Genomic DNA, 21,585 nt, shown 5'->3' on the forward strand with positions numbered 1-21,585 from the left:
TAGGCAGACATCTATCCAGACCATCACACAGGAATTCCAAACTGCATCAGGATACACAGTAATTACTATGACAGTTGGGCGGGAGGTGAGAAAACTTTGATTTCATGGTTGAGCGAATGCTCGTAAGACACACATCACGCCAGTGAATGCCAAGCGACGACGCGTTTGGTGTAAGGAGCATAAACATTGGAAAAACAGGGTGTGGAGTGACGAATCATGGAACACAATGTGGCGATATGATGGCAGGGTGTGGGTTTGGCGAATGCTCAGTGAACTTCATCTGCCAATGTGTGTGTGTGTGTGTGTGTGTGTGTGTGTGTGTGTGTGTGTGTGTGTGTGTGTGTGTGCCAACAGTAAAATTCCGAGGTGGTGGTGGTATGGTGTGGTCATGTTTTTCATGGAGGGGGCTTGCAACCCCTGTTGTTTAGCGTGGCACTATCATAGCACAGGCCTACATTGATGTTCTAAGCACCTTCTTGTTTACCACTGTTTAAGAGCAATTTGGAGATGGCAATTGCGTCTTTCAACATGTTCAAGCACCTGTTCATAATGCACGGCTTGTGGCAGAGTGGTTACATGACAATAACATCCCTGTAATGGACTGGCCTTTACAGAATCCTGACCTGAATCCTACAGAACAGCTTTGGCATGTTTTGGAACACCGACTTCATGCCAGGCCTCACCAACTGACATCGATACCTCTCCTCAGTGCAGCACTCCGTGATGAATGGGCTGCCATTCCCCAAGAAACCTTCCAGCACCTGATTGAACGTATGCCTGCAAGAGTGGAAGGTGTCATCAAGGCTAAAGGTGAGCCAACAACATACCGAATTCTAGCATTACTGATGGAGGGCGCCATGAACTTTTAAGTCATTTTCAGCCAGGTGTCCGGATACTTTTGATCACATAGTGTATTTATTGCTCGTTTACATTCACAAAACAAAAACTGGTAATGCAGCAAGTAGGTAAATCCCCTCTCAAAAATTTTAGCCTGCATGCCAAAAAGGCTGGCCACCCCTGCTCTAGAGCTATTTACTGTTTCAAGAAGCAACTATCGGGATAAGAAAAATAATTTCTTTACGTTTCCCTATCTAAGAAAAAGCAAATTTTTTAAATGTATAAAGAACTGTAATACTAAAAAGAACATGGTTTTTCATATACTTTGTATGAAGAGAAAATAGCTTCTCACACTTTTCAAAAGCCTGTCAACAATTTGCTGTATATTACAAACTCCAAGACCTATTATTGACAAAACGCTCAAACAATGGAAACTCCAGGAGGGAAACCTGGTTGGCAGAAAGCTCAGCCTGTCAACATACTGCAAAATTTTGCTGCATATTATAAAATCATAATCTTACTCCATTTCTATTCCACAATGACTGACAGATTTCCCAAAAGTTTCAAACAGTTAGACTGTGAGCTATCATTCTCCCCCTTCCTGTTTCTGTTTTCCCTCTGAAAGATAGAATGTCTCTCAAGATAATCCTCAATACTCAACTAAGTAACAATACTAACACGACATTTATCCTCTCACCCCACTCCCACCACCTCACTTTTCCCAAATTAGAACAGTCATCAGCTCTCAACATTCCTTAAGTTATAGTAAATAGAAACTATTTATATCAACATTATTCTCTCATTTAATTTAGAGTACACCACTTTGGAAGTTGCACCCTCAAGATATAATTTGTTTATCATTCATTACATCCTTTTTATTTCATTTACTAATACTTCAAGATGTATTTGCTATCACTGCACAGTTTTCTTCACAGCCTTAAATTAACTTTCTTACCACTTTCAGTAAATCTCATATGCATAAATTAATGCTAACACAAGGCTGTGCACATTCTTGTTCTAATTTTTTTCTTACTAGTACAACTCTCTGGTCTCTCTTCTTTATGTGTTTCATTTTCATTTTCATGTAATTCATTTTAACATATTACATAAAATATTTTAACCATTTAACAATGCCCATTTTTTAAAAAAAAATATCTTTAAAATATTAAAAAAGTCTGCCTTTATATCAGGCAGTAACAGCATAGCAAGAATTATTGCTTTAAAAATGCCGTTCTTTTCTTGCAACCTGCAGACATGGCTTTTGCTCTGAAGCTACACCAGTAAACTTTGTTTATGTATAAAAAAATGCTAAAAGATTTCACAGTTGCAATGACTGGGATGAAAATCGAAAAAAATTGGAATATTCATTACCTTTAATGATACACAAACTGAGTTTAAATGCAACTTGTTTGAAATAGTTATTCTTTAACTTAAGAATGTGGAATAATAATAATAATAATAATAATAATAATAATAATAATTATAATTATAATTATTATTATTATTATTATTACAAATTATATCCTGTGCAGTGGACTCCAGTGAATGAATGTTTTAGGACAAACTGCAGGTGATCCACTCAACAAAGGCATGACTGCCCTGATAATTTGGTTAGGGCAGGGCTTCACAGCAAATGTGTTCACAGCAAATGTGCTCTGTGTGTAGACAGTGAGTGGAAGCTTGTGAGTAGTTTATACTGTGCCCTACCCATCATCGCAGAGAATAAGGTGGGTAGGCTTCATGTACATATGTATAAACAAAGAAATCGATCCAGAGGGAAATCTAGACTGGCTTTATATTCCTCACTGATATACAGGTAAATTGTTTTAAGCTGCTGATCAGCCCAAATTGAATACAGGAAACTTTCATTTTCTCACTCGAATCCAATACAAATACTGATTTTTTTCTCCCAACATGACTGGCACTCTGTCTGTAGGCACTAAGTTCCATGACAAACTTATATTTTCTAGATTTTCTTCAATGATGCTAAGAATGCCACATTCAGCTGCACTATCTATGAAAGTGTAGAGAGCTAAAGAATAAGCAACACACTCTTTACAATCTGAATGGCACACTCACTCAATTCTTCTCTCTTCGGAGACCTTCCTTTTAACTCTTTCAGACCCTCTGGCTACAATCATGTATATTACCTTTTACTGTCTCTTAGCTGCAAACAAGTATTTTTTTCCCCAATGGAAATCCGATGTACACATTTGTGAATGTTCGACATTTTCATCAGGCACAAGTGCTGCCAACTGTCAGGCATCACTATAAAAATACCAGCAAGTCAATGTAGCAGTGCACAGCAGCTTGTAGCAGCTCATGACCACCAGAATACACAGATAAGATTGATTCACTATATTCCACTGTATAATTTAATATCGTTATTGTTTATCTGCATGGTAGTTATTGAATGATCAATTTATTATTTATTACAATAGAGAATATTTCGCAATTAGTTAGTTTAGTCCACAAAATGACACAAAGTGTACGAAGTATGTTTTGTATAAAACTTGCATCTAAAATTATTTTAAAAATCACCTAATGGCATTACCACATGAATTAAAATTTTCCTTCCTCCAGAAAAAATTCAGGACTGTAAGGATTAAGTTTTAATAAAACCTCTTATACATGCTCAGGTCCATCAAATTTTCTGTTTCCATATTCTTTGACACGATGATATGTAATGCCTTTGTAAACTGAACTTCCTGAAAGTATTCAATGTTTTACAATACCGTCAAACGGGGTGATTTCGGACACTGGTGCGAATTCGGACAGTATGGCTTATTTGCTCTTTGCCACTGCATAGAAACAAAGAGTTACTTATTTTAACATCCGTGCACCAGTTATTTTAAGACCAAGATTGCATTTTTAGCTTTCCACAACTTTTATTTTGCATCATTGTTTCCCTAGGTGAATAATTAACGAGCAGTCTTAATGTTAAAAATCCGTGCATTATCGTGAAGTGGAAACTTTCTATTGTTGCGTCAAGCGAGAAGTTATTGTAAACGTCATTGTTGGTGCGCTCAGTAGCTACAGGGTGTTTCAAAAATGACCGGTATATTTGAAACGGCAATACAAACTAAACGAGCAGCGATAGAAATACACCGTTTGTTGCAATATGCTTGGGACAACAGTACATTTTCAGGCAGACAAACTTTCGAAATTACAGTAGTTACAATTGTCAACAACAGATGGCGCTGCGGTCTGGGAAACTATAGTACGATATTTTCCACATATCCACCATGTGTAGCAATAATATGGCGTAGTCTCTGAATGAAATTACCCGAAACATTTGACAGGGGTTCATGTCTGGCGAATAGGGTGGCCAATCCACGCCGCCTCCTGTATGTTTCGGATAGCCCAAAGCAATCACACGATCATCGAAATATTCATTCAGGAAATTAAAGACGTCGGCCATGCGATGTGGCTGGGCACCATCTTGCATGAACCACGAGGTGTTCTCAGTGTCGTCTAAGGTAGTTTGTACCGCCACAAATTCACGAAGAATATCCAGATAGCGTGATGCAGTAAACGTTTCGGATCTGAAAAATGGGCCAATGATTCCTTTGGAAGAAATGGCGGCCCAGACCAGTACTTTTTGAGGATGCAGGGACGATGGGACTGCAACATGGGGCTTTTCGGTTCCCCATATGCGCCAGTTCTGTTTATTGACGAAGCTGTCCAGGTAAAAATAAGCTTCTTCGTCAGTAAACCAAATGCTGCCCACATGCATATCGCCGTCATCAATCCTGTGCACTACATCGTTAGCGAATGTCTCTCGTGCAGCAATGGTAGCGGCGCTGAGGGGTTGCCGCTTTTGAATTTTGTATGGATAGAGGTGTAAACTCTGGCGCATGAGACGATACGTGGACGTTGGTGTCATTTGGACCGTAGCTGCAACACGGCAAACGGAAACCAGAGGCCGCTGTTGGATCACCTGCTGCACTAGCTGCGCGTTGCCCTCTGTGGTTGCCGTATGCGGTCGCCCTACCTTTCCAGCACGTTCATCCGTCACGTTCCCAGTCCGTTGAAATTTTTCAAACAGATCCTTTATTGTATCGCTTTTCGGTCCTTTGGTTACATTAAACCTCCGTTGAAAACTTCGTCTTGTTGCAACAACACTGTGTTCTAGGCGGTGGAATTCCAGCACCAGAAAAATCATCTGTTCTAAGGAATAAACCATGTTGTCCACAGCACACTTGCACGTTGTGAACAGCACACGCTTACAGCAGAAAGACGACGTGCAGAATGGCGCACCCACAGACTGCATTGTCTTCTATATCTTTCACATCACTTGCAGTCCCATCTGTTGTTGAAAATTGTAACTACTGTAATTTCGAAAGTTTGACCGCCTGAAAATGTACTGTTGTCCCAAGCATATTGCAACAAACGGTGTATTTCTATCGCTGCTCGTTTAGTTTTTATTGCCGTTTCAAATATACCAGTCATTTTTGAAACACCCTGTAACTGCATTAAGACAATTTCTGTACAAGTTTGTCGAGTTTCTCGTGGAAGGTTATAAAATAACAACAGATTTCGTAAAACTGTGTACTGTGTGGGCTGATTTTGGACAATACCAACAACGTATAAGAGCAGCAGAGGTGCTACAGTATGGTTTAATTATGACCTGGAACTTTTAGATAAAGGTGTTCATGATATTCAGAGTGGGAAATTATTGTACAGAAAAGCGTGTGATTTGTATGGTATACCTAAATCAACCCTACAAAATAAATTGCAGAAACGCGTTTGAAAAAAATGGGAGGACAGCCAGTGCTAAATAAGGAAGAAGAAGAAATGTTGAAGCAAGGTATCTTCAGGACTGCACATTGGAGATTTCCCTTCACTATATTGGATATTACATATTTAGTTAAAGGGTACCTTGATAAATCTGGCCGAAAAGAGAAGAAATTTTGTAATAATTTGCCAGGAGAAGACATTCAGAAGATCTTTCTGTTTGCTTAAGCGAAAATATTAAATGAGCTCGTACAGAAGTGGACAAAGAGACTATTAAGATGTTTATCTCCAATATCAAGGCAAGGCTGGAAAATCTCACACCTACCAACATGATCAACTATGATGAAACCAACATGTCAGATGATCCAGGCAAGCAGCAGATAATTACAAAATGAGCGAGTAAGCATGCTGAAAAAGTGATGGACTCATCAAAATCTAGTGTCTCAATAATGACGGCAGCTAGTGCTGATGGTAAACTGCTTCCTCCGTACGTCCTTTACAAATCAGAGCATTTGTGTGACAGGTAGCAAGAACGTAGACCACAAGGAACTTGCTTCAATAGAAACAAAAGTGGGTGGTTTGACCTGCCAGTATTTGAAGACTGGTTCTTTACAATCGCTTTGCCCTATTTGAAGAGGCAAAATGGGCCAACAGTCATGATTGGAGACAACTTATCCAGTCACATGTCTTTACGTGTTATTGAAGAGTGTGAGCAGAACAATAATTCATTCATTCTCCTTCCCTCCAACAGCACGCACCTCCTCCAACCGCCCGATGTAAGCTTCTTCAGACTAATTAAAGCAGCGTGTGAGCTGTATTAACTGATTGGAAGAAACACACTCGTGGGACCATTTCCAAAGATGCCTTCCTATCTCTTCTGAAGCAAACACTGACTAAGATTTCAGCAAACTCCAAGGAAAACATAAAGGGTGGATTTTGTGCCACAGGCTTAATCCCTTTTGATCCAGATCATGCCTTACAAAAATCGCCTGATAATGAGGAGAGCCAGCAAAGCAAAGCAGACACATGGTCTTCCAGTTTTGAAGAAATGCTCAAAGAAATTCATTATCCTCCAAATAAGCTTGGTAACTCCCACCGTCTCTGCAAACTAGACGTTCAACCTGGAAAATCAATCACTGGCCTAGATTTTCAAGGAAACAAAAACAGTGCTGAAAACAAGTTTCTAGCAGTAGTGAAAGTGAAAACAACAGATCACACAATGAAATTTTACTGCTGAAAGAAGAGGCTTTTCTTGTTGCAGAGTACAAATATAAATGTGGAAACAAGGAGCAAACAAGGCAGTACGTTGGAGTGGCCACAAATGTTGGTGCTCTGAAAAGTGTGAAATTCTTGCACCCACACGAGAACAGTAAAAACATATTTGTGTTTCCTAATGTCCCCGATGAACATTGCAAATTTCGAGAATACATCCCACACCAGTTGAGAAGAGAGGAATGTTCATTTTTCGAGAAGATGTGCTTTAGACTCGAAGACAATAATTTATTTAAAGTGTTTGCAACTTAATTTAGAATATTGAGTGAGAAAAATTATTTTGACCTTTTAGTTAAATTACTTCGTTTGTTTCTGTCTGTTTATAATATTTCTGTTAAGAACTATAAAAAAATTTATTTAAATTCTTGCAAAATAAAAACTTATCTGTAATATATAAAATTCATTATATCATTCCATATTACTTATTCGTAACAAAGGGCTACCTTAAAATGTGTAAAATGTCACCAAAATCAAATAAAAAGCATGTAGAATTTAAAAAAAAAGAGGCTGTAACTGTACGCATTCGCCCTCTACGTACTGTAACTTCGGACACAGATTTAAAAACCACAAGTGTCCGAAATCACCCCAATCCATGGGGTGACTTCGGACACACTATTTAACTGTCTCAGATAAATATACCTATACATACTCTTTCTAGTTCTGGGATATTTTATTCATTACACATAGACCCTACCACTTCCATAACAATCAATTTAATCCAACAATATATATGAAAGTTATAATCAAAATAACGACAAAACTGTCTGAAATCACAACGTTTGAAAGTACACTAAATGTTTTGAGAACCCACTTGTTGTGTAAAAGGATACAATTCCTCCTGCTGCAGATTGGAGAACAAGGACACTGTTGGTGTTACACACTGCCAAGTTGCCATTGCTGCTATTGTATGGCACCACTGCAAAAACAGACCTTCCTCTATTTCAGACTCAGTGCATCAATATGTTGCTGCAACCGTATTATCCGCAAGTGTTTCCCTCATTGTGCGACTGCTCTGCACGCAAGCAAGAGCATGATCAGGCGTGAGTGCCCACATTCAAAATCAGTGAGTTGTTAAGCCTTGGGTTAGGGTTGGGACTCAACCAGTGTTCACAATTCATCAATATAGTAATTACCAATGGCTACTACTGCTTGCATAATTGGGTTAGGGTTGGGACTCAACCAGTGTTCACAATTCATCAACACAGTAATTACCAATGGCTACTACTGCTTGCATAACTGAAGTTTTTAACAACTTTACTATTAGAATTACACTGAAAATTGAACAATTTCAGCATTGCGTCAGAACATATCAAAATATTTAATTATTTTGTGATTTTCATGGACATTTTTGAAAATTAACAGAACCATTCATAATGAAACTATGGAGATTGTGTTCATACATATCTGAAATATACAAAACGTGGTATTATTTTTTAAATACATTTTTCAATGAAATTGTCTATTGTATACTAGAAGTGAGAGCTGTGGCTCAAGCTTACATGGTGAGGAACAGTGGTAGGAAAACCTACAACTTTTACACACAGTTGCCAACTATTCTCATTCTTGTCTCAATTGCTATAAACATGAAACAACCCATAAAGGAAAATAGGAAGCGTTGTTCTTGGTCACAGTATTTCAGTGTTAAGCATTTGTTCTTGAGAACTTCTTGGTTCTCAGATTGACAATCACTAAAGATGATAGAAAGCTTTTGACAATGTTACCTGGTAGGGGTAAGATACAGGGAGCGAAAGGCTATTTACAATTTGTACAGAAACAAGATGGCAGTTATAAGAGTCGAGGGGCACGAAAGGGAAGCAGTGGTTGAGAGAGCAAGCAGGAAAGGAAACCAACGAAGAAATTTGAGTACGAATTAAAATCCAGGGAGAAGAAAAAAAACTTTGAGGTTTGTCGACAACTTTGTAATTCTGTCAGCCACAGCAAAGGACTTGGAAGAGCAGTTGAATGGAATGGACACTGTCTTGAAAGGAAGATATAAGATGAACATCGACAAAAGCAAAACAAGGATAATGGAATGTATTCAAATTAAATCAAGTGATGCTGAGGGATCAGATTAAGAAATGAGACAATTAAAGCAGCAAATGAGTTTTGCTATTTGGGCAGCAAAATAACTCATGATCGTCAAAGTAGAGAGGATATAAAATGTAGACTGGCTATGGCAACGAAAACATTTCTAAAGAAGAGAAATTTGTTAACAGTGAGTATAGACTTAAGTGTTAGGAAGTCTTTTGTGAAAATATTTGTATGGAGTGTAGTCGTGTATGGAACTGAAACATGGATGATAAATAGTGAAGACAAAAGAGAACAGAAGCTATTGCATTGTGGTGCTATAGAAGAATGCTAGCGATTAGATGGGTAGATCACATAACGAATGAGGAGGTATTGAATAGGATTGGGGAGAAGACAAGTTTGTGGCACAACTTGATTACAAGAAGGGATTGGTTGGTAGGACACATTCTGAGGCATCACCAATTTAGTTCTGGAGGGAAGCAGGAAGTGTAAAAATTGTAGAAGAAGACCAAGAGATGAATACAGTAAGCAGATTAAGAAGGATTTAGGTTCCAGTAGTTACTTGGAGATGAAGAGTCTTGCACAGGATAGAGTAGCGTGGAGAGCTGAATCAACCAGGCTTTGGACTGAAGACCACAACAACGACCATTCCAGTCATGTAAAATGGTGAATTACTCAACTGAATGACATGGCAGCATATAGAGAGTATAAAGCAATGGACAATTTATACAAGAAATTAACATGTATAACCTACAAACTTCTTGAAACATATGCGTTGGTCAGGGAAAAACAATGCTGAGTGACAAAATGTAAGTTTCGAGATACAGAGGATTAAAGTTGGCAACTGATTCACAAATCTGAATAATTTTATTCATATATTCATTTTGTACTGGATAGCTTTTAGCACACACAGACATAAAAAGAATTGACTATAACATATGATATATACAAAAATAAAGACATTAACGTAGTGGAGATTCCATTATGTTACCCAAATCACATATGTTGACAACAAAACAATAATATATAATCATATGAGAACACTTACACAGAGTTACCAGAATACTTAACTGTACAGCTTGTTGCTTGAAAGCACTTCATCAATAGTCACAGATGTGCCAATTGTCCAAACATGATGGTTTTAGTGACACGAAAAATCCATGATGAACAGGAGAATGTAATAGTGGGACAATGAGTCTGGGTCCATCGTATTGTAATCAAAGAGTAAGAGCAGGGTTTTTGTCTTTCACATTTCCTGAAACTAACTTTGCACCAGAATCATTACATGTCTTGCCGATGAGGTGCATCTGAACCTTTTCCGAGAAGACCCCTCATCTGTTCTGCCCCTTAATCTGAGACAGTGACAGACTGCTCAATATTAAGGCCAGTTCGAAATCCACTATCATTATCATCATAATTGTTGTTAACCTCATATTCCCTGCATTTAGGAACATAATGGTATGTACATGCACTTACCATTATGTTCGTGAATCATACTGAGTACAATAGATTTGTGATTTTACATATCTTTGAGTCATCTACATCATTGGGAATGTACTCAGGATCCTGATCAGAGATATCTGGATCACTATCATCATCTTAGTTTTCTTGTAATGCATCAAAAGCAGTTACAAACTCAGAAAATGTACATGGGTCCCTCTTAGTGCCAGCCATTTTACCTGTCACTTGCCATTATGTGACTGACAGGCAGCTACTGGCGTTCACCATGAAGTATCACCCCGATATCTGTCGAGTGAAATTAGAACTTATTCCTGGTGTATTTCATTCTGCTGCTCATAGGTAGCACCAATTGTCCTATAACTCAAAATAAATTACAACAGCACTTACCACTGTGTTCCCTCAAGTTGCTCATATTTGAGTTGACAAGTGGATACTATAAAACTCACCTTTGGCACTGATCGCCGTAATATTTCTTTATATTCTTCCTTGTTGATTTTTTTACTGGTATAATATGGTTTCAGAGACAATTTGACTTCTTCAACTACTCGTTCCTGGCGGTTCAATTTCTTCAGGAACTGAAAGAAGGAAATTGAAATAAGTAACAAAAGACATACCCAAAGACTAGCATTAGCACCACTATAACCTTCTCGATTCACTAAAAATAAATTATGGCATGAAATTGATTTGACTGACAGATTTCTCTTGTTAATATTCGTGTAACAGTATTCTGATGAAATTACACTTTCTTTTATTTCTCGTTCCATTCACTTTTTTCAATAATTTCCAAGAAAGATACTCTCCACAGTAAAAGCTTCTTATGGACAAGCAGAATACCTCTCTACACTAATGTTGAAGAGTAACAACATTAAAGTCCAATTCCTAGTGTAGGGTTGTCAATGGCATATGACACTAAACACTAAGAGCTTGTTTATTATAAACACCAATGTACAGCCAGAACAGAATGGAACTCTGGACAGCGGTCAGTTTCCTTGAACGAGAAGCCCCCATCATCGATCTGCACATCTTGAGGGCTTCTTCAGAGGACATGAACAACACCTCTCTGCTTTAGTCTTCTTGATGAAAGGTCATAATCTTTGTATGTGTCATCTGATGAGCAACAAAGGCTACAATACAAAGTACCACTTAAATAATTTTCCTGATACTTGCACTTTCCACATAGGTGTAAACATCCATACCAAGATTCACGGCGGTATCTCACTGTTCAGTTTTGGTGTTACAGTACCCTCAGTCTTTCTCCAGGGTGTCCAGGCTCCATATGCAAACCAGCTGCCTTGCTTCTTCCATTCTGGTGATGAGGTATTGCACACAGTCTTCTAGAGTATTGTTGGGTTGAAACAGGAACAGTGTACCATTGTTCTTTTTGCACAAAACTATGGAGCAGAATGATCAGTATGAAGCCCATAAGGTCTTGTACCTCTGTTTTGTATACAAATGACACAATGGATGGTTTTGTACCCCAATATCTCTGTTCAACATCAAAATACATTGACAGCATATCTGCCAATGTCTTATTACAGTATATTGTGAGGTAATTTGCTGTAGGTGGTGGGCAGTTATCCTGTGGGTGATGACGTAACATGAAATTATCTCTGATACTAGTCCGAATGGAAAACTTTTTCACAATCTGATATGATCACACAGGGTGCTCCATTCTTCAAAATGGTGTTTTCTACAAGGAACTTTCCAATTTCTGGAGTTTTGGCAGTCGGCACAGCTTTGGTGATAGCAAAACAGGTGGGGTATTCAGTGCACACTATTATTCATAGATTCCAATTGGTCTACTTTGGGAATCTCCCCAAGAGGTCGATTCCAAACCGGTGGAATGGAACCATTGCAGACGAAACTGGTACAAAATGGCCTGGAGGTAATTATGGCACATGCTTCCATCACTGGTATGGCTCACATGGAGTCTAAAGAATCAGTAGAGACCTGGCCAGTGATGGAGAGAGAGAGAGAGAGAGAGAGAGAGAGAGAGAGAGAGAGAAGGAAGAAAGAAAGATTCACCACGAAGGAGTTATGTAAATTGGTCACAAATTCATATTCATACAGGTATCAATGAAAAATGCAAAACTGTGAAATTTGGTGGGCAACAGATGAATGTGTTCACCGTGCAGCTGGCAAGGAGAGTAAATGACAGACATGTTGACACCAGAGCAGAATGTCTTTGCAAATTTCATTTTGTGTACTCAGTGGGACAGTGACTATGCCTCATGCAGGCAAACTATATACACATATATTAAGGAAGGATATGTGGTTGGGCTCAAACAAGCTGGTTGGAGTAATCAACACCAACAAGGCTGTTTACAGTGGTGTCAGGCAGATTCAGTCAGGAATCTAACTGACTGAAGTAGAACTGTTTTCAGTGATGAGTCTCGCTTCAAACTGTGTACCAACGAAGATGTGTCTGGAGAAGCCCAGGACAGTGCTGTGATACCAACCTGACTGTTACCCACCATACAGCCTGATAATCAGGAGTGATGATCTAATAGGGAGTGCAGCAACGATAGAGATTTCATACAGACTGCCGATTCACCCACCAACCTTGCAAGACAGTCGACTTCCTTTTGTTTGTGTCTGCTTTTAAATAACACTGTGACAATATATTCCTGATGCCTCATTGCTCATCTAATCAATAGACCCAACAGAGCCTTCAGGCTAGGCAGCCAGCACAGGAATGGAGGGCACTCATAACTGGGAATGGTTTGCCAAATAAAGTGGCCACAACATGTTGATGGCCCAAACAACTGCAAGACACACATTCTCAACTGCAGAGTAGTTCATTGGGGTCTAGGGGAGTATTCTGGAAGCATGAACTATCAGTATTTCAGCACCGTCCTGAATTTAAACTAGGACTGCACCTAGATCACAACTGTTAACGTCAGTGTGAAGTTCTGTCTCAATACTCTGATCATACAATTCTAAGACTAAAAATGATGTTAGTGTCTCCTTAACAACAAGAATAATGATGATGATGTTAGTGTTTCCTTAATGACAAGAATATATTTCCCTCGCAGCTCGTTCCCTGAAAATTTGGTATCTCCCTGCAGTATTTCCTGCAAGTGGCGTGCCTTGGTGCAGAAGGCCTCTATCAATCGCTAGTAGTATGAGCACAGTCCGAGTAAACTTCTCACATCACAAATGTGCTAAGGAGTTAGAAAATCTTCGACTACTCTTATTTTCTTGGAATCAGGATGAACTCCATTACCACAGTCTTCCACAACTGCCATAGAGAGAACATTTGGTAGTAGATAATACTTCTTTTGTCTGACTTTTTCTGTTGCATTTCCTTGACATGGTTGCACTACTTGATGAATTTCTCAATTGCTGTGATTTCCTTTACCAGAGGAGCTACATACATGTTTTCTGTGACTCCTTTCAGCAAGTGTGACATTTTGTCAATTTTCATCATTTTTTGATTCACAATTAGGCATAAGGCAAAAACATTCTGTATGTAGGACTGTCATTTCCCAATTACACTGAGCCTTGTTCTTCAATTGTTCTTCCAGTAAGAGGACTTGTTGCTGACTTTCAACAAATGTTTTCTTCAGTTTGTCCTGGATTTTGTCTCAGCTATCAAGTTTCTCTTTGTTGTTCGCGAATCACTGATGAGCTGTACCAGCCAAATAAAAGTACAAATTTGCCAAACACAATATGTCATCCAACCTATTGTATTAGGTGACTTGGTCAAATATCTTTCAGCCGATTAGTCTCTGGACTAGCATCTCGGGAAAACACTGATGGATGCCTGATGTGTAGGTGATTGATTGATTGAGGGGAGTTATGGGACTAAATGACGAAGTAATCAGTCTCGCGATCCCAAGTTACACACGGAAGAGAGGGGGGTGAACTAAAAGCTTAGACACACACAGTAGAAGTTATAAAATGGTAGCCCAAATCTAAAAACTAGGAAAACACAGGAATCAAAGAATGGTCTTTGCAAGGGGGAGTGTGGTCATGTGTCCGAGGCCGAGAAAACCTGAAGAGAAGTCCCAATCACAAACACTCTTCCCTACTCCAGGTGTAAAACAAAACCTTATATCTGAAAATAAAAACCACATTCCTGGAGGAAACTGAGGACCAGTTCAACCACCCACGAATCGTTTGCTAATACAAAACTTAACCTGGAAGACTGTACTTAGCATGAAGGGCCGAAAGAAGGGGACATTCCACCGATATATGGGATACTGTCAGACTGGCTCCATAACCACATTGTGGCGGTGGTTCATTACACAAGATGAAACAAAAAGTGAGCCTGGTATGACGGCATAAGACAGTGGACTCATTCCGAGAGGAGTGGAAGGAAGAGTGCCAAACCGTAGCAGACTACTTTAAATTGTCCACAGTTTATTACTGAGAGCAGTAGCACACCAGACGTCGCGCCACTTTTGGGCAACGAGAGATGTTACATAGATCTGCAGCTGGAATCATGAAACAGAATGGGGGTAAGTATCTGCTTCTCTAGCCAAACGGTCAGCCAGTTCATGCCCTGGGATGCCCACATGACTTGGGACCCTGAGAAAGACAAATGAGCAGACAGCACGGCCAAGGGCAGGGAGAAGGTCATGGATAACAGAGACTAATGGGTGATGAGAGTAGTATTGGTTGATAGCCTGCAGGCTGCTCATTGAGTCTGTACATGGAGGGAGGTCTGAGAAACAAAATGGAGGGTTCTGTGAATGGCTAGGAACTCTGCTGTGAACACACTAAATGATCCCAGCAATAAATGGTGTTCTATGCCAGTACGAGATGCGAAAGTATACCCTGCATTTTCTATCGTCTTAGAACCATCAGTGTAGAAGATGGTAGCAACCTGGAACTCTGCAAGGATGGAATGTACAAGACACTGGAAAACCATATGGGCAACAGAGACCTCAGGACCCTGGAATAGTTCGGTGCTAATCCGTGGCCTAGGCACCATCCAAGAGAGTGTGTGGGAGGAAATACAAGGAATGGATTCCAGTGAGTGGAGGGCAGTTATCAGGAGGGAGACATCCCTTGTTTGCAAAGAGGGCAGGGTACACAGAATGGTCAGGGAATTGGCAAATGGTGATTCCGAAAGGAACCAGGAGTTTGCTACATCGTTTTTCGAGGGGAGGGCTTCCCACTTCTGTGAGGAGACTGTCAACGAGACTAGTATGAAAAGCACCAATAGCCAGAAACACCCCACAATGAAGCACAGGGTCAAGGAGTTTCAAAGTGGAGGGAACTGCTGAACCATAAACCTGACAACCATAATCTAGTCTGGACAAGACTAGAGCACCATGCATGTAGTCTTAAGGTGGCAAATATGAGGCAGCCACATCAGCTTTTTATCAAAAATAAGGTCCAAGAAATGGGTCTGTGCTACCACATCAAGGAGCTGGTCACCTAAATAAAGTTCTGCATTGGGATGAACTGTGGGTCAACAACAAAAATGCATAATAATAAGATGGTCAATTAGGAGACCCCTACCCATTGAAGTGGTACTCCTCCACAGCGAGTGGTGGACACTGAAGTCCCTGAGGAGGAGAAATGGGGAGCGGGAGTTGCTGTATTAAGGCACACAGTTCAACATAATGAAGTGGCCTACCTGGAGAGAGGTAGACACTGCAAACAGTGAGTGCAGGAGCCGTTTGCACTCTAACTACTATTGCTTCCAGGTTGGTACGAAGGATGATCCATTCACTAATGACATTAATGTGAACTTGCAACCTTGGGGTGCACAAGTGGTGCATCTCGTGGCTGAGTTGTGGCCTGAGAGACGCTGGGGAGAGGGGTCCTAAGGGGGGGGGGGGGGGGGGGCAAGTCACAGGCAGATGATGCAAGTGCAGACCCCTCCAGATGCTACCCAAGAGCTGGCATGGTTCTGATAAAACACGGAACATTAGAGAGTGGTCATCATGGAATGTGTTTCTTGAAGAGAAAGACAGAATGCAGAACAGGAGGAAACAAGATGACATATTTCCAGTAGGTGACGACAGTATCCATTGCAATTCCGCTGGATCATGTGGCATAAAGGAGTTGAAAGGTGGTCATTTCATTTGCTCAGTGATCTTCACCGATTAGGATGGGGTGACATACATAAATAAGATGTCAGACTAAGGTTGCGAAGGGGGAGATGGCATCTCCGGGGGCATGGGGCGGGGGGGGTGTCATTTCTTCTCTTTCAGAGGTGGGGGAGGGCAGGGCGCAGAAGGAGTACAGACGTCTGCAAGATCTGGAACCCAAAGAGAGTCGGCAACCTTGGGGTGCACAAGTGGTGCATCTCGTGGCTGAGTTGTGGCCTGAGAGATGCTGGGGAGAGGGGTCCTAAAGGAGGGGGGGGGGGGGCAAATCACAGGCAGATGATGCAAAAGGGGCACACTTCGTTGCCCGGGGAGAGGGCGTGGCTCCTAGAGGGGAGGTTGTGGGAAGTGCAGGGGAGGGGCAGAGGAGAGTGGGGACAGGGATGGGGTAAGGAAGGAGGGGAAAAGGATGAAACAGAGGGAAAAGTTGAAGAAACTGACATTGGGTGGAGTGTCTCATATTTTTGGCGAGCGTCAGCATATGACAGGCAATCTACGGACTTATACTTCTGGATCTTCCTTTCTCTCTTATAAGCTGGGCAATCTGGTGAGTGAGGGAAGTGGCGGTCTTGACAACTGACACACACACAGGTGGCAGAACACAGGAGCTTCCTTCGTGGAGTGGGTGTCCACGGTCACCACACAAAGGGTCCACCATACAGCGGGAAGTCATATGCCCAAAACACAAGCATCGGAAGTACTTTATGGATGGTGGGATGTACAGCTTCTCATCTCATCTGTCGCACATAACCTTTACCTCCTCTGGGAGGATATCCCCCTCAAAAGCCAGAACAGAGACGTCGGTATCGGTGTAGTTGTCTTTGCAACCTTTCTGCACACATCGAACACCGTGCCGCTCCAGATGAGCCACGAGTTCCTCATAAGTTTGCAGGATGAAATCCCAATGAAAAATCACTCCCTGGACAATATTGAGAGATTGTTGAGGACTAATAGACACTGGAACATTGCCAAGATGATCACAAGCATGAAGAGCTGCAGATTAAGTGGCAGAAGCAGCTTTGATCAACAGGGAGGGGACCACATCTTACTGAGAGACTCTACTTCACCGAACTTGTCGTTGATATTCTCCAAAAAACAAGAACGATGGCTTTATGGTGGTGAATGTGTCCCTGTTCATCCTAGTACAGACGAAGTAGTGGGGAAAGTGTTTCACCCTAAGATGGTGAGCCTGGGCCTCCTCCCATGGTGTAGCCAGGGAAAGGGGGGGCTGCTGCATCATGCGATGCAGCATTCACTATTTGAGAACGTCCAGATTTTTGCAGCTTGATATACTTCATGTGCCAAGCATCCACCCTGATACCACCCACTCTGATCAGGGGCTTTCCCCATGGGCACCACCCAGCCACATCAAAGGCCACCTGGCACGGCCGCTATTGCAGGGAGTTTCAATGCTCAAAGAAGATAAGTAACCACTCCTTGGCATACATGGGGAGGGAACAGCTCAGGTATCAGTAGTGTGACCTCTGTGTTGGCAGGGGGCTCAGCCAGGTAGGTACGTGACAGTCCAACCACAGAGACTGGTTACACATGCTGGTGAATTAGCAGGGTGGAGAGGGGCTACGGCAGGGAAGGAAGAGGGGCAGGAAGGGGGTAGAGGAATCCACTCCATAGATGCTAGGGAAGGAGTTCTTCCCCAAATGGCTCACACTAAAAACAGAAAATTTCAAAGTGGAGGTCAAACCAAAGTGCAGACCTAAACACCACAAAGGATGAAAGAGAACAGGTGGGAGGTACAAAATTGCAAGCAATACAGGGAACCAGGTGAATAGCCAGGCCGACAAAAATCAGAACACCAACAAAACGGAAGGCAGGAGCAGTGGGAAAGGAGCAAGGATAGGGATGGAGGGAGGGGCAGTGTGAAGGAAATGCAGCCTGGGGGCCCCGTGTGCGTCACGCATGTACTCATGAAAGAGCCACAAGCCCAATGGGGGGTGGAGGGGGGGGGGGGGGATGTGTAGCTGACTTCTTGTTTTGGAACCCATTGGTATCCTGAATATTTGAACCTAGGCAACCATTTACAGCTTGTATTCCAGTTCCTGTCCTTGTAAGCTACAGCTTTTGTGTTACCTGATTAGAGCAATGGTGCTGTAGCTGTTTTAAAGCAACCACTATCTCCGCCAAATAATGTCACATCATAATCAAGTCCCAAGTCCAAATTCGAAAGCACATTCATCATTGAAATACAACACTTATCAATGAAAGCATGTTTATTACAAACACCAATGTAGACCCAGAACAGAACTGAACTCGTGGGTGGAGAGCGCTACTATTTATACAAACACTGAATATTTCAGAACACACAAACATCATAAACATAAGAAATTACAAGGACCTTCGAGAAGTAATAATACTAAATAACAAATAATTGCTGGTGGTCAGGTTTTAACTAGCAATTCGAAACAAGCCATTCAGTGGTGCTAATCGCTAAATTACACTGCATGCACCATTGCAATGCGACTTCAAAAGAGAGAGAGAGAGAGAGAGAGAGAGAGAGAGAGAGAGAGAGAGAGAGAGAGAGAGAGAGAACATTTTTCACACTAAATGAGCAATAATGTTTTCCAATGTATCTTCTATATGAGATTTTGAATACAACGGTAATTTTCAAAGTACAATGGATATCATTGACCTCACTTGACTGTAGAAGAAATGTCTGATAAATGTCGTTCCTGTTGAATGATGTCATCTTCACTGTTTGTCAACAATCAGTTATCAATGTGATGAACAACAGCTGAATACAGATGCACCACCAACTGTTGTAAACATAAGTAAGAAGCACATTGCCAGATGTGCCATGCCATGGATGGTATTCTTACTCTGATGGAACTAAGTTTTTAATACTTACTCTGAAAAGTATAATGTAGGTAAACATAATGGAGGTAATTAATACAACAAAGATGTGTATGATGGGAATGTTTCATCCACTATTTACCTCCATTATCTATTATACTAATTAATCTTAATTATGCATTAGATTATGAGCTCAAAGTAAGAACTTAATTCGTCTAAGAAAAAAGAAATTTTAAAGTCAATGCACAAAACAAATAAATACTGAGATACAATATTTCAGTATCTGCTAGCTATAAATTTAGTTCTGTGTACTGTTTAGTCATTTCTTTAACACATGGAAAATGACAATTTTCTTTACCTTACAGAATGCAGTTTGTTATAACTTGCTTTCAACTGTATAGATTCAAAATGTAAGAACACTCTCACCAGTTATAAGGATGGGATGTACGTGGTTAATTGAAATAAGTCATTTATATGGGAATGGTACAGAATTACAACTTTGTAAGGCCATTGTATGTTTCTACTGACCACAAAGAGAAATAGTAAAGTAAATAACTGTGTGTGTGTGTGTGTGTGTGTGTGTGTGTGTGTGTGTGTGTGTGTAAGGGGGGGGGGGGGGGGGAGAAGGGGACACTCGCGTAGCTTTCCTGTTACACTGGTGGATAAAATAGTTCACAAGTTCCCTTGTGATTATATTGTCCCATATATTTACCATCTCACTGCGAGTTGAGGGGAAACAAGAGCAACATAAAAAACTGAAGGGTATTTTATCACAGGCAGTCCAGTTAGGCACTTGGACACAGTACCTTCAAAATCATCGAGGCACTAGCCTTTCCAAGTGCAAATATTAGTGGTCTACCACACACACTTGAACTGTCAAGATAAACTGCAATAGATAAAAGTGTGTGAATGATACTGGGCATTGCTGGCTGGCTCATTTTTTATCACTGTACAACCACAAGTGCAACAAGTCACATAAGTTTTTGTGCTGGAAAACAACAGGAGTGTAATCATATCACCCATAGTCACCTCTTCGGTATGGAAGCCAGTCTTCCACAAAAATAACACATCTGCTAGATCGTAACAGACTATGAGGATCAACATGGGCACAATAAACACCTTGTTGTGTGTTTGAAGCATGGAAAAAGTCACCTAGATTGATTATCTGGTTTTACTTCACATCATGACAAGTTTACTTCACATCTTCCAAGATGTGAGGTGTCAAAGAGCGCATGACTTGATGGGTTCCTCTTTTTTTAAAAGCTACAGTTCACTCCGATACTGGAATACTCACATGAGAAGAGTTTGTGTTGAATGAAAAAGCTCATATTTTCAGACAAAAGTACGACACTTATCAGCCAAACTTCAATATAGTCAGGAGCAAACTTGCAAACAGAACCTACTGCTGAAGATCCAGTATCTCCTTACTCAACTGAAACAGGTTAAAATGAAGAAACATAGCTCAATAAAATGTAGAAAACTGAAGAACAATGGACTGGCCTCTTCACTGCACAAAACTTTTTGTTAAAACATTTATCTTACTGATTCACCTATATAGGTGTATGAAAGCAGTGCTGTTATCATAGGTTTCTTAAAATAAAGGCACAGTTATTAAGAAAATTTCAAAAATGTGTTAGAAAATATTTCAAACCAAATCTTCTGCTTATTAAATGCAACTGTCTAAACACATTATGCTATGTGACCAAGCATCCAAGGAATAACTCAAACTTCATTGTCACATATTTTCAATTATTTTAATAGACAGTGGCTGCATTGATAAACTGATTTCAGTGTTTCCATGGACACTAAAGGAGCATTTTAGCTAATTAGTAGCAGCAGCATGGAAGCAAGTGCCCTGTATAATCTCTGTATGTCATTGCCTCGTAAGAGAGATTTTACGACACAGTGAAAAGCACAGTCGTTATAACAATATACAGGTATGACAAGTTTACTATGTTAATTACTTTCCATACTATACAATGTCACACAATCTGCACTTTTGTTGTGGTAATTAGACAGAGATGTCTATGCAATTGTGAACAATCTCTTGTGACATAGCAGCACATCAACGAGAATGCTGCAGCCACCAATACCATGGTGAACAACATGACACACACACATGCTTGTCTCCCAACATTGTGCCACACATGTAGCGAGACGTGTGTGTGTGTGTGTGTGTGTGTGTGTGTGTGTGTGTGTGTGTGTGTGTGTGTGTGTGTAAGGGGGGGGGGGGGGGGGGGGGGTTTCTGCTACAAGCTTGAGAGTGGAATTTCATTCCGAAAGCTAGCAAAGCAAAGCTCTGTACCTTTTGTTTGTGTACCTGTTGGCGACGTAGCACTTCTGCCTTTCGGTGAGCCATCTCCTTTATTCCTAAATA

General features: G+C 40.7%; 1 protein-coding gene across 4 annotated transcripts in view; it reads right to left on the bottom strand.

Annotated features, from left to right (window-relative positions):
* Positions 1 to 21,585, bottom strand: part of LOC126320747 (serine/arginine repetitive matrix protein 2) — a 171,818-nt gene that overhangs the window by 30,710 nt on the left and 119,523 nt on the right. For all 4 annotated transcript variants that reach the window (XM_049994095.1, XM_049994092.1, XM_049994093.1 and 1 more), the window contains one exon: positions 10,782 to 10,910. In XM_049994095.1, the coding sequence (XP_049850052.1) occupies positions 10,782 to 10,910 (129 nt within the window). The remainder of the gene's footprint in view (positions 1 to 10,781; positions 10,911 to 21,585) is intronic.

This window comes from Schistocerca gregaria, unplaced genomic scaffold, assembly GCF_023897955.1.
Source record: "Schistocerca gregaria isolate iqSchGreg1 unplaced genomic scaffold, iqSchGreg1.2 ptg000743l, whole genome shotgun sequence".
Taxonomy (NCBI): Eukaryota; Metazoa; Arthropoda; class Insecta; order Orthoptera; family Acrididae; genus Schistocerca; species Schistocerca gregaria.